At 34.2% G+C, this 14,089-nt stretch overlaps 1 protein-coding gene across 3 annotated transcripts; it reads right to left on the bottom strand.

Moving 5' to 3' along the window:
* Positions 1-654: 654 nt before the first annotated feature.
* Positions 655-10,441, bottom strand: Syt14 (Synaptotagmin 14). Of its 3 annotated transcripts, none has more exons than XM_089640777.1 (10): positions 10,033-10,441; positions 8,401-8,580; positions 7,977-8,050; positions 7,041-7,268; positions 6,426-6,587; positions 6,234-6,342; positions 5,520-5,677; positions 4,089-4,229; positions 3,121-3,285; positions 655-1,615 (listed from the first exon to the last, which is right to left on the bottom strand). In XM_089640777.1, exons 1-10 carry the CDS (start codon positions 10,064-10,066, stop codon positions 1,418-1,420), a joined length of 1,449 nt encoding a protein of 482 aa, XP_089496903.1. In that variant the 5' UTR covers positions 10,067-10,441; the 3' UTR covers positions 655-1,417. The 3 variants fall into 3 exon arrangements, with proteins under 3 accessions (XP_089496903.1, XP_089496904.1, XP_089496902.1); XM_089640778.1 differs by having other exon boundaries at positions 8,401-8,577; XM_089640776.1 differs by lacking the exon at positions 10,033-10,441 and adding an exon at positions 8,856-8,959 and having other exon boundaries at positions 8,401-8,577.
* Positions 10,442-14,089: the final 3,648 nt, after the last annotated feature.

The following is a 14,089-nucleotide window of genomic DNA, read 5'->3' as shown; positions in this document are numbered from 1 at the left end:
AACCTTAAGTCGTATTTTACAAATAATTGTTTGGAGAAGAAAATTGTTTAAGCTGTCAATTGGCAAATATTTATTTATGTAAACCTTTTCTATAATAAGTTCTTTCAATTCAATAAGTTACATTTTCCAAACAACTATCTAATATAGATGAAACACATTTAAAAAGCGGTGCAAGTTTAAGAGTATTGTATATATTCTTATATTTGTGCATAGACTCCATTAAATAATCTTATTTTTTCTATAAATTGCATCAAAAGATATACAGTGATTATTTTTGTTATTTCCTTAACAGATGTGCATTTAATTAGTTACTATTACGGGTCAATAAGAGTCTAGCAAATGAATTCCTTATTGGTTTTGTGTTATGTTTGTAAATGTTCATGACTTAATAAAATGTATGTATTATTTTTTATTTATGAAGGCAATGTTTGTATAAAAATGGAAATGTATTAAGTAATAATTATTATTATGTATTCTTCAATTCAATTATAGAATAATTCTTATTATTTAGCTTTATTTTTATTAATGGTCAAAAATTCTAGCATGCAATTTATTATTATTTTAGTTTCATGAATGCTAAGATTAAGATCAAATATTGAAAGGTATAAATTCCATGAAAAATGTTGAATGGTATACATTCCATGAACAATATTGAATGGTATACATTCCATGAACAATATTGATTGGTATAAATTCCATGAATAATATTGAATGGTATACATTCCATGAACAATGTTTGAAAACAAATTGACTATCTAAAACTAGTAGGTAAATTTAATTTATTACTCATCTATTTATTTTCAGGTAAAAAAAAGCATTTTAGTTATTATTTTAACTGTTTATAAAGACATTAAGAATAATTTCTGATAAAGGAGTGATGAAAGAGAATGGTGTAATAATTCTATAATATAATATGGATGTATATTAGCCATGTAGAAAACGTTGGAAATTCATTTAGTTACCATATTATTAATTTAGCTCACAACGTGTGTGAGTGAGTGAGAATCACACAGACATTAAACCACACAAACGAATGCCTTCATTCATCCGGTATTGAAATATATCAGAGTTCTGTTAAGATACATTCAAACAGTTCAATTTGCACTGTCAAGACTTGATGTAATCAGTAGGCTATTAAGGAATCTCGCGCCATACCAATCAGCATTAATATATTGCCAGTAGCTGCACAATTGAACCAATAATGGGATTAGCAGAAAACAGCCTGCCAACAAGATCTCGCACGGAGATATCTTTGCGGTTCAACTTTCCCGGCTCTTCCGTCATGAGCGACGAATACACGGTCAACCAAAAGAAAGCTTCACCTTTCAAACATCAAGATGGGAAATAGCAAAAGATCTTTCGCACGGTAAAAAGCGGTTGTAACCCAGACGAAGGTTACATCCATTTGTTACGTAAATCAGGAATCTATGAGGACGTGCCAGCGCTGGATCTGTTCGCCCTTGTTCTCGCGCATGTCACGCCAGTGCGCCGACTCCTCACGGCCTGAGGAGTTAAGGCCGAGGGAGAACCAGCCGACCATCTCGTTCTTCTTCACACTCCGTCTCCACCACACCGACACCATCAAGGTCACCTCGCTCAGTTGGAACAGAGCTACCTGCAAACACAAAACATTTGTTACAGAAATCTTTAAAGTACTGCCGTCATAAGTAAAAACACAGTTTTGTCCTTAAACCTCTCAATGTGAGAGTATTCTGTCAGTAATCCGCCGCTCGATTATCTATCAACTACTATATTCCGCGGTATTGAGGGCAACGAGCGGGCTGACGAACTAGCAAGGAAAGGGGCGAAAGCACCACTTGTAGGATCCGAGCCGGCCGTAGGAGTAGCAGCTTGCCACACAAAATTACATAATGATAGGTGGGTCAAATCCCAGCACTGCAAAGAATGGGAGAGGGCACCTGGAATGTGACAATCCAATCCAATACTCATAAAAGGACCAGACCCTAGAGGAACCAAGAAACTGCTCGATATGGACATAAACTCGTTGAGGGAACTGGTAGGACTACTAACGGGACACTGCTATCTCAGGAGATATATGCAGATAGTGGGAGTGGAAAACCCCAATAGATGCAGGAAATGTGAAGAGGATGAAGAGACTCCAATTCACCTATGGTGGCAATGTCTTGCCCTGGTGGGAACTAGGCTCAGATACCTGGGGAGACATACAGTAGAACCAGAAGACATAGCCACATACCTAATGACAACTCTGGTGAACTTTGTTAAAGGGACTGGGTTGTTGTTAAAGGATTGACGTAGAATGATTGGGAGATAGTACAATGGGCCTATGGCCTAAGTGCTCACGGGAACTATGTGTAAACCGTTTCCGCCCTTAAATATTATGCCATTATTTTTACTAGTTGAAAGCACAAAATCAAGCTCTAATTCGTATGTAAAATTCAGTAGTCCACTGTGTGCATAGACTCGAGCGCCAAGCCAAGTACACCAATAGGTTAAGATATCTTACACTTACAAACTCACTTACAATACCGCATCTATCTTGCTAGAGCTGACCATTTTACCAGTTACATACTAGGATTCACTATTGTTGTTTTAGGACATTTCTGTTTGTCCTCTGTATTCTAGCAAATGTCGTTGGGGCTCCGTTCGTTGAGGTTTTGTTCTGCCACATGTTTTAGGGCTACAAGCTTTGTACACCGACGGGTTAAGTTATCTTACTTGTACACACTCAGTTACTTTACTGCCATCTAGCTTGCTAGAGCTGACCATTTTTCCAGTCACCAGGGTTCATTATTGTTGATTGAGTAATTTCAGTTTGTCCTCTGTGTATTCTAGGAAATGTCGTTGGAGCTTCTGTTTGTTTCGTTCTGCCACGTGTTTTGTTTGAATAAGTTTACAAAATGGAGTCTTCTCGCAAGCGTAAAAACATGACACTTTAAACTGAAAAATTGAAATTTTACGAAAGATCGATAGGGATCATTGTTTGATTTTGTGAAATAAATGTTATTTTTGCATACTTTGTATGTATGTACTATAATCCACTGCTTTCGCTAATTGGATACTTTTCTGGTTTTTGGGGTGGCGGATTGGTAATTTTATTTTTTATAAAAAGCAAATAAGGAGTATAGTATGTATACAGACCTGAAATAGAAAAAGCTCCTTGTAGAGCGGGTTGGGCTGCCCCCTCCTGGTGGTGGTCTTGGACCTCGCCATCTCCTGGCCCAGGCTGCTCACCATGCAGAGTTTCACATAAGTATCGGGCGCTTTATTTATTGATAACTTTCGGAAATGGCTTCCTTTTATCACCTAAAACAATGATATAACAAAATAAAATATATCATCAACTAAATATAAAAACAAGTTGAAGTAACTAGAATGTAATTAGTAATGAGCACTGGTACGAGTATTTATTGAATGTAAAATCTGTTCCTAGTGGCGAAATATTTCACTTAGATTACACGGTACGGAAAGGGAAGTTCCGTTTGACGACAATTCAGTTGCTATATTAAAATAAATATTTACTAACCTACTTCTATTATTATTCTTCTTCATACATTCGGAAACTCACACTACAAGCGAGAAACTGGTGAATCTACATCACATAGAGATCCCCAAAAAACTTTTTATCTTCGATTTGAGTATTTCGGTATTTTTTAAAACTTTTTCATTTTTTTTCGGAAACTAAAGGGTTAAAACTTTTCGAACAAGATCTGTGCTTCGACGCATTATAAAATCTTTTGGAGCAGGATCTATGCTTCGACGCATTATAAAATCTTTTGGAGCAGGATCTATGCCTCGACGCATTATAAAATCTTTTGGAGCAGGATCTATGCCTCGACGCATTATAAAATCTTTTGGAGCAGGATCTATGCTTCGACGCATTATAATATAAACTAAACAGCTGACTTCTTACCACAAAATCGATTCCAAATGTGAAATAGATTCACCAGTTTAGTGCTTGTACAACGAGTTTCCGGACTCTGTGTATATGAAGGCCATCCTTATGGATGTTCTGATTTTAAGAAATATTGATAGAACAGTATTATAATCCCATTGATCTCGCAAACGTAGTTAAATAACAAATAATAATGTAAGAAAATAATGCGTACCTCAACGGCTAAACGTCCAGTGGTTCCATTGTAGGCTAGTCCCAGTAGCATCTCGGCCACGCCACCGTGTTGCATACTGGAGCACGAGCTGACACTATCAGACCTGCCCAGGCTTGTCAGGTCACACGAAGATCCGCTAAGCTGGAAACACCAATAATACAGTCAAACAATATGGTGTCTTGTCTTATTTTTTGACAGTGGCGGGTAATCTGGAATGCTGGAAAACTTATTTCTCATCTCATTCTGAGTTGAGATTATAATCAAAGTCTTCAAAAGGATTTTTTTTTAAAGAAATTAATCTTTTTGATATTATGTGAAGTTTTGGAAATTTTACAACTTGGGAAATTTGAATTTTTCAAAGAAAATTGGAATTTTGCCCGAATTTTTTTACAAAAACATCTATCTTTTTGAAATAAGTTTTTAAATTTTTTTTAAATGTTTCTGAAAAAAATCCTTTCGGTAAATTTTTATAAAAACACTAGCTGAAGTGTACCTGGCGTTTCTCGACTTTTCTCTACATTCTATAAATAAATGCTTCACTATTGCTAATGTCTTTCTTGGGCGCCTCTGACTTCTTACACCATTCACTATTGTATACCATAATATTACTGTTAAATAACTACATTACATGGACTTTAATTCAACCCCGTATCTCATTCCAGTGCAGAGATATTGCATTAATTATTCCTCGGGCATCCCCAACTTCACCATTCTACCATTTAAACATCCCTTTACTCCTGGCACTAACAAAAACAAACTTTTAAATTTTCATCGATGTCGGGCGACTTTTTTTGAGTTTTGCGAGCACAAACGTTATCAGTCTGAATTTTTATATAGATATTAAGATTACCTTTTTGATATTATGTGAAAGTTAGAATTTTTCCATGGTTGGAAATTGTTTATTTTTCTGAAAAAAAATCTTCAGGAAAAATAAGAAAATCGAAAAATTTTGGCTTGGTGGAAAATCCTACGTTTTGTAAAAAAAAAATTTGACATTTTCTCATCAGGGATTCTGTTTGGAAACTTCAACGGTTCATTTCGAAAATAACAGAGGGCGCCACTTCCGTCTACAACAATCAAAACTGTTCAAGCATTCAGATACTAAGGACGGGTTGTTTCGGAGAATTTGAACAATTCATCAAATTTCAACGTTCATTTCCGGGGTCTGTGAAAGTCCTATGCAAGTTCTGTTAATATATCATTATAGGTTATTGGCTAGACAGAACTGAAATAAAAACAGAACTTGAAAAAATCTTTCGCGGAACTGGAAAATGAACGTTGAAATTTTATGAATTGTTCAGATTCTCCAAAACAGCCCGTCCTTATACTATCAGATTAGAATGAATAGTTAGAATCTGAAAAAAAAACAAATCAAAAATGAAAACAATGAGTTTCTTACAAGGTTATGGGGTTTGTTAAAAAATATTTTACCGTAATATTGGATCTTGGTTGTAGAGTTAACCACATGGAGTTTTCTAGCTCCAGTCGGAGTGTGGAGAACTGAACCACAGTTTCGCCTATCAGTCTTTGGCGTCTCATTCTTTCACACCCGTACACCCGGAACCTCACTCCCATGCTATTTACTTCCTCTGAAAAAATAACACAGATTTAAATACGATTTTGATAACAAATAAAATATATGCTTTGATCTATGTAATAATTGATTGCCAAATACTAGACATTTGACATTCCTTCTACATATTCAGCCCAACACGGTTTTTAAACCTACAGAATCTTATAATGGTTTCATGCTCAATTAGATTCTCAAGTTCATTGTTTATTTTAATTCTGTAGGTTCGATTTGCCAGCGTAGTATTTAACATTTTGTTATAGTTCAAGCTACAAGACATAGAGAGCTCTAGTGTAGATAGATTCTAGAGATTATAGAGTTATCCAACAGATGTCGGTTGTTCATGGTGTCATCCTTCCATGGTGGGAACTACGAGGTTTCGAGAAACAGAGAGATTTTGAGAGCATAATAGAGAGGACATTGGCCACCAGGCCATCCTACATACTAATTCCTGATTCTAAGAGTTTTAGTCAAAAGAAAGAACATGTGATGAAGGTGTATTTATCATCAAAAACCATTAACAACACAATCATTACAAATCTAATCAAATATTTATTGGTTGCTAAATATTATACCTGGATTGACACGATGAAGCAGGAAGCTTTCCATGAACTGGGGATTCTCACCGGTCCTTATTTTAGTTTTGTGTTTCTGTTTCTTGCTTGGTAACATCAATAACCGGACCTGTTGGCAAACAAAAAGAAAATGAAATGGTTTGTTCTTCTGAACTGGCGAATCCATAACATGTAGTTTAAATCTACACAAACCTGTGTATGCGTTGGCTGTCCAGAGACTTTGAGTGGCATCTCTCTGGCCTGCAGCACATGCACTGTCATCTTTCTCATGGGAGCATCGTACAAAAAGGCTATTTCCAGAGAACCACAGTTTCCAGGGGAGGAAAGTGTTTCGTGCGATAGGACCACGATACACTGAAAAATATTTTTTTTACTGTTAATTTTTCTCAATTAACTAACACTCGTCACATAATTTTTCCACAATACGTTAAAACTAGATGTCTAATTATATCTCATAAAATGTATTTTTCCGACTTTTGATTTTTTCTCGTTGTTAGGTACTTACCTACTCTTTAAAATTGTACCATGGAAGAAAGAGTAGTAATAAATAATTTACAATCAACCTATTCTAATTTCATTACAACATTAACATTGTTATGAATCAAGCTTATTAATTTTAAATCCCAAAAATGTAATTATTTTCTCAGATTGAATAATGAAAATCCACCCAAATACTTGATTATATGTATATCGCTAAAAGCCTTATCGTACCCTCCCCTCTTTCTCATAAACGAGGCAAATGACAGAAAGAGAGGGTACAACGGAGCCCTCCGCTTGAGGACAAACATTAAACAGTTGAATGCTCACATCCTGATTGGTGGCATCGCTATCAGCACTGCTCTGGTTGAGGGCCAGCTGGTGGTAGGCCTCGATGCGAGCGCTCTGCTCCGAGGAGACGGGCTTTACGGAGTCAATCCAGGTCTCGCGTAGTGTTGACTCCATGGAGTTGTGTGTGCAGGCGGATTCAGGCCGCGCTATAGACAGCCCCAGCTTGTCCCCTCGCTCTATGTCGGTGAAGCTCTGCAGGGAGAGTGGCTGGAAAAAACGTTTGAAATTAATTATAAACTGTGATATGTTATATATTAGTTATCTGTGCTGAACACAGATGGCATTAATTCAGAGCTAACTAAATACATACTATAGCTCATCAAGGTCTAGTAGAGAAAGATTCCTACTCTCAATACAGACTGTATATTCCAGCTGCCATTTTAAATTAAATCTAAGAAAAGGACAACAGTTTTTTGCACTTCTTTCTGGAGTTTTATTGAAGAACAATCCAAGATAGCTGTCATACCAGATCCCTGTTTCATTCTCATTCGTACATACATTTATATTAAATTGCCTCTTGACAAGTATTTGATTCGTTTAATAGATTTATTTCTGTCATTTTTTCATAAACATTGGGCTTTTACAAAGACCTACCTGTTCGGATTCTGTATATTTTCTTTTACAACACCTTTCATAAAACTTAAAAAGATAACTCAGTACATTCATTTCCAGAGCCCTAAGCACTTATGAAGCACACAAATTTAAATAGCGTCGAAAATAATAATTATTCTAGTTTACTCACTCATAAGGGCTCATAAAACTACTTTCATAATTAATTCGTAAAGAACTTGATATCATCATGCGGCAAAAACTGTGTAAATATTATGTTCAAACTAAAGTTGGGTAAATACAAATTTAAAGCGTTAAGGTCTATTTTACTAAATTAAAAAAATAAATTATTGCATGGAGGCCTACCGGAGAGGGATAAAGCAAATGATCATCTTCAGCTTCTTCAATGGTTCCTGGAGCATCAAAGGAAAATGCTCGTTCTGAAAAATACAAGTTAAATTATTATTTATTTTAATACTTAATCTTTTATGACTATAATATTAACAACCATCAATGAAAATATGAAACAGACAGAAGACACAAAATAAAAAGGTAAAAATCCTCTAGTGGCACTGATACAGGCATCTCTTCCGATAGAGCTATTGCAACTTCATTACCTTTTTAACATTATCTTCTATAACTATTTCATATTTAATTCGGAGTTGTTGACATGACTCATAATCAATTCTTGAATGATTAGATTCTTCAATGAGTAAATATTAAAATGAGGTTTATTATCTTCAATGAGTTATCCCCAATGCTATTGATGAAACGAGTAATTGGTATTTACCTATTCCCCTTGGTCTGCTAGTGGGTTGTATCTTGGTAGAGTGAAGCACCTCATCACAGACCGCCGCCGGAGAGGGGGTTCCTCGAAAGAAGTGTTTGCGGTTGATGAAGAGAAAGGCGAATAAAACGATGCCCCCAAAGGCCAGCACCACGCTGACGTATGCTGTCAGGTCAACTGCTTCTTAAACAACACAAATATAATTTACTATTTCTCATGGTCAATCGTAATATGTTTGTTTCATTCCTACTTATTCTTGGGACAGCGTCCATCAACATATGCCCTGATGATGGATTCTGCAAGGCTGACCTAAATGTCCGAAATGCAGAATGGCACAGTTCCTCAAAAGACAAAAAATAACTTTTGCTTAGTGAGACGGTCTGTACTAATCTTTATGATATTTTTACAAAAATTAATATAAAATATAATATAAAATTGACTTAATAAATCTTTCAAACCTGCAAAAGGCGGGAAAATGCTCGAATCAGTGGATTTATATGTCATTTTGAAAATCTTTTATTTTTATTATCGACAAAAACACAACATCAGTGTTAGACAAATTGCCTATCGCCAGGAGCAACGTAACGTTATTCTGACTCGTAGAAAATACTGCGAAATATTTTGCGTCGTTTCAAAATAAAGTCATGCGTAGTTCTACGCATAATTGAATAAACCAGTTTCTGCGCGTACGCCAAACCACGTTTTTACGACATGAACTTTAATAAGTTTTATACGTTATTTATTTGTAAACTTGAAATGTGTGTTTTTGTATTGTTTTGTGACCTCAGTGGTTGGAGGTCGGTGACTCACACCACACATTCCCGGTAATCTAGTCATGCGATGATCCTATCATGTGAATGGACTGTTCCATTTTTATTCCCAATGGACAAAGCAGTTTTCATTCTTTTAAATAAGAAATGAAGAAACAAAAAAAGGATAAAATAATAATAAAATAAATCGATGGTAAAATTGTGTCTTCATGATTAATGTTTTGTTGCTATGTGTTCTCTTATCTTATTCCTGTGTCGAAAATCGAGACAGATATCAAATATATAATGCATTTTCGTAAAATAAAAAAGCTGTTTTATAGGTTTTAAAACAACAAAAACTTTTTGCTTTTACGCTGAGGTAATTTTGTGATATTTTAACGGATAGGTCTTGCATTTTATATTAAATAATGACTTTTTTACAGCCAAATATTTAATGGCAAATATATTGTTTTTGTTAACGAAAGTTTGCTTTCGAAATGTACAAGTAATATTAATTAATAATTAGGTACAGTAAATTATTATTAGGTATACTTAAAGCTTGAAGCTCTTTTGTCTTTTTAAAGTAAACAAAATCCTAGAAATAAGTAAAAAGCAGTCTTTTACTATAAATTTTCAATTTCAATTCCCGCACTTCTTGAAGACTACATTTATCACAATACACGATTTGTGTTTTTATTAAACAGTTAGGGCCGAGGAAGAAACATATTTCAAATACAAACAACCGAATTCACTTTCGTGAATAAATTTCCATTGTTAGTTATAAAAATGATATGCTAGTAGAAGGATGGATTCATTTCGGTGTTAGCACAACAAAATATAACAATATTATTGAATACATTGTATTTATTTATAATTTAGAACCTACCATTGCTGGAATTTTCCGCTCCTGAGATCACCATGGTAGCTTCAAACTGCTACTATATTGTATCAAACGTCGATAAAATGACAATAACAGAATTCTTCAATAAAAAGAGTAATTTCCTCCATGTACGTCCGCCCACACTGCACTTTAAAATATTAAAATATTAGACGTGGAAACACGAAACCACCCTCAGAGAGACGGTTGAGTCCACATGGAAACTAAAGGACCGATCGATGCACTAAACAAACACACTAATAATTATTATAACATCGGTTGAATATTAACAAACTGTCACGATCTTTGAAATAATATTACACAAATCATAGAAGTGGTTGGATCGTTTGGGTTGGGGGCCGGGGGTGGTGAGTGTTGTTTTCAGTTTTCTGAAGGAATTATGTGACGGATGACAAAGGGAGAGTTGAAGTTGGCGCCTGCGCACGGAAATGGGGTTTTCCATCCTTTATCATGCTACAAAAGTACACGCGTTCATAATAAACAGAGATCACACTACACAACACGCACAGTCATATAGAAATGTCAATAATCATAATTAATATCCATGCGTAATGAAGGTAACTCATACATCAATTTCCAATTACAAAGTAATGGGTACTTATAATTCAAATGGGCTTCCCTGTATAGATCGGCAGATATTGTTCGAAATTCTATTATATGGAAAACTAGTTACTATCCGGATTCTTATTATCAGAAATATTTGTCTCAATCAAGTAATTAACTACCAATGTGGCGTCGCGTTGTAACCAGGGCCAGCCCTGAGCCAAACGACGCCTGGCGCTGTATTGGGTGTTAGGTATTATCAGTGCCTTGGCGCCTTGGCTCCTTGGAGCCTTGGCAGTCGGCGCCGGGAGCTTATCACGCATGCACAGGGCCAGCCCTGGTTGTAATTGTCAAATATAAGCGTAGAGCTCTAAATTACTGAAGAAATTGTCAACTAAAAATAGTCGCTTTGATCTAGAAAAAAATGAATGACAATAAAGCTCACCTCTGTATAGTTTTTAAAGTAAAAATAATATATGTCCCGTATTAGAAATCAACGAAAAATTTATTGTTTAATTTATGATACGAATATGGCGCTTTATACTAGTAAATACCTGAGGTTGAGTTTGAACATGTTTTTGTTTGCTGAATCTAACGTATGTATTTTCGTCAGCCGGAACACTATACCTATATAATATGTATTTTATGAATGCATCCAATTCACTAAAAGCCGTGAATGCCTACATAATATATAAACAATAATGTTTGTATCAGAAAAATCGGTCCATTTCCATTTTGGGGATATAAAATTAAATTCCCTGCGCACGAAATGGTGATGAAATTGACGGTAATCCGAAATGATGATGCTCCTGGTTTGTGGAACTTTACGCCTGTCTTAATCCAGTCACGCAATCTGCATAACTTATTTAATGGCAATGTGAAAAGCGTTTTTTCTTCACTGTGTTGAACAAGCTAATAATTACAATAATAATACAAAGTTACAATAATAATACAACAGAGTGATATCGTGTTTTGCTCATCTCCCGACATAATTATAAAAAATATTTGTTAAAAAGTGTTCTGTGAACCCAGAACGGATTAAAGTGGCGACTGTGCTTTATCCTACGTATATTCATCCAGCCGTCCCTAATCAAAAATACACGAATCTGTTCTAAATGATCTATTTAAAAACATCATTCAAACTGTGACATTTGACATTTATTTTACAAAGTGTAACAAAATCAACCCACATAAAAATATTTCCCTATAGATATTTAAATCAAGACAGTGAAAATTAAAATATATAAATGAAATAAATTAAATTGTTATGTCCAGTGCATACCAGATCAGTTAAATAAGTTAAAAAAGCAAATTTCACTATAACCTTTATTTATTTATTTTCGTTTTTATTTAACGCCATCTGTGTCTGCGAGCAATAACAAGAACATTATTACAAACATTACAAATCTATTAGCTCGATCACCACACAGAGGCCGCACTAACCACCGAATCCTACTCTATTCCGAATATTTATCTAAAAAAAAATTAAAAAAGCGAACCAACAATGAATTGCGAAGCCTGCCTAAACCTTATCACCAAAAATGACCATGCGCTCACGTGTGCCACTTGCAACATCGGTTTCCATAACAATTGCTTAAATATCACAGACATCAATTTCAAAAAAATGTCATTAAAAAATAAACAAATCTGGAAATGCCCAAAATGCAAAAGCAGACCGAACTCACCTGCTACATCGTCCGCTACATTCGGATCAGAAGCCGACTCCTTATATAATCGTCTCACTAAACATTTTGATGACAAAATTTTTGAAATAAAACAAATGTTTGAGGAGGAAATTAATGACCTCAAAAAAAGCAGTGAATTCATCTGTAAACAATATGAAGACATGCTATTAAACCTCAAACAAGTACAGGACATTTATAAAGAAGCTAAATTCCTACGTGAAGAAAACGAAAAAAAAAACAACAGAATCTCTTCCCTGGAAAGTAGACTCGCGGATTTAGAACAAGTCAAACTCTCCGACAGCGTGGAAATAGCGGGTGTGGACTTACGGACGGGAGAACAACCCGCGGAGGCCGTTCTTCGGGTAGCTGGCTCGCTAGGACTGCCCCTGCAACTACAAGACATCCGCATGGTGACCAGGACCCAAGATCGCAGGCGGAACACCCCGGTCAAACTACAAATTGCCTTGTACAGCCAAAAAACAAGGGAATCGTTACTCTCGCTAAAGAAAGAGGCCAAAACCTTAAACCCAACCTCTCCTATCTTCATCAATGAAGTACTCTCTCCTTACTTCAAGGAACTGATGTGGAAAACGAAGCAAAGGGCCAAAGAAACCCTTTATCAATTTGTATGGTTCAAGTCTAATAAATTGCTTGTCCGCAAAGCAACTGGGGAAAAAATAATAGAAATAAAACATGAAAATGATTTGAAAAAAATGGGGATTCAACTGTAGATAACTGAGCATTCTATTATAAACTTCCTGTATTGCAATAAATCATAATGGCAGAATTATTTAACACATTGCAATCATTGCAACTATATTATTCCCCTACAAGTCCCATTTCATTAATTATTTCTACCGATTTTGTTTACAAAAATCTTTCTAATTCTTTTTATTATCCAAATTATTTTAAAACCAAATTTTACTGCTCTAAATGTATTTATAACCAAAACCATTTTAATTATTTTAACATCAAACCTTATCATTCTAAATGTTTTTTTTACCCAAATTATTTAAGTTATCTTATCATAAAATTTGTTTGTTTTAAATGTTTTTATTACCCAAATTATTTTAATTATTTTTCCATCATTTTCTATTATAACCCTAATTATTTTAATTATTTTTCCTTCATTTTCTATTATAACCCTAATTATTTTAATTATTTTTCCATCATTTTCTATTATAACCCAAATTATGTTAATTATTTTACCATCATTTTCAATTATAACCCAAATTATTTTAATTATTATTCCATCATTTTCTATTATAACCCTAATTATTTTAATTATGTTTCCATCATTTTCTATTATAACCCAAATTATTTTAATTATTTTACCATCATTTTCTATTATAACCCAAATTATAACCCAAATTATCTTTACATTTTTACCTTCAAATTTTATTGTTTTAAAGGTCTTTCAAAGTATTTTAATTATTTTTACTTCAATTTCTATTTTTCCAATGGTTTTTATTACCCAAAGTATTTTAACTATTTTACCATAAAATTTTATTATTTTAAATGTCTTTACTACCCAAACTATTCTGATTATTTTATCATCAAATTCTATTATTCTAAATGTTTTTATTACTCTAATTATGTTAATCACTTTACCATAAAATATTATTGCTCTAAAGGTTTTTATTATCTAAAGTTTTTAAAGTATTTTTCCATAAAATTTTATACCTTTAAAGCGTTTTATTATCCAAAGTATTTTAATTATTTTACCAACAAATTTATACCTTTAAAGGTTTTTATTATCCAAAGTATTTTAAATTATGTTACCATCAAATTTTATGGTTTAAAAGGATTTTATTATC

Source organism: Hesperophylax consimilis, chromosome 16 (assembly GCF_061612785.1).
Source record: "Hesperophylax consimilis isolate HC1 chromosome 16, BYU_Hcon_1.0, whole genome shotgun sequence".
NCBI lineage: Eukaryota > Metazoa > Arthropoda > Insecta > Trichoptera > Limnephilidae > Hesperophylax > Hesperophylax consimilis.
Note: the sequence above shows the minus strand (reverse complement) of the source record. Positions and strands in the feature narration are given on the sequence as shown.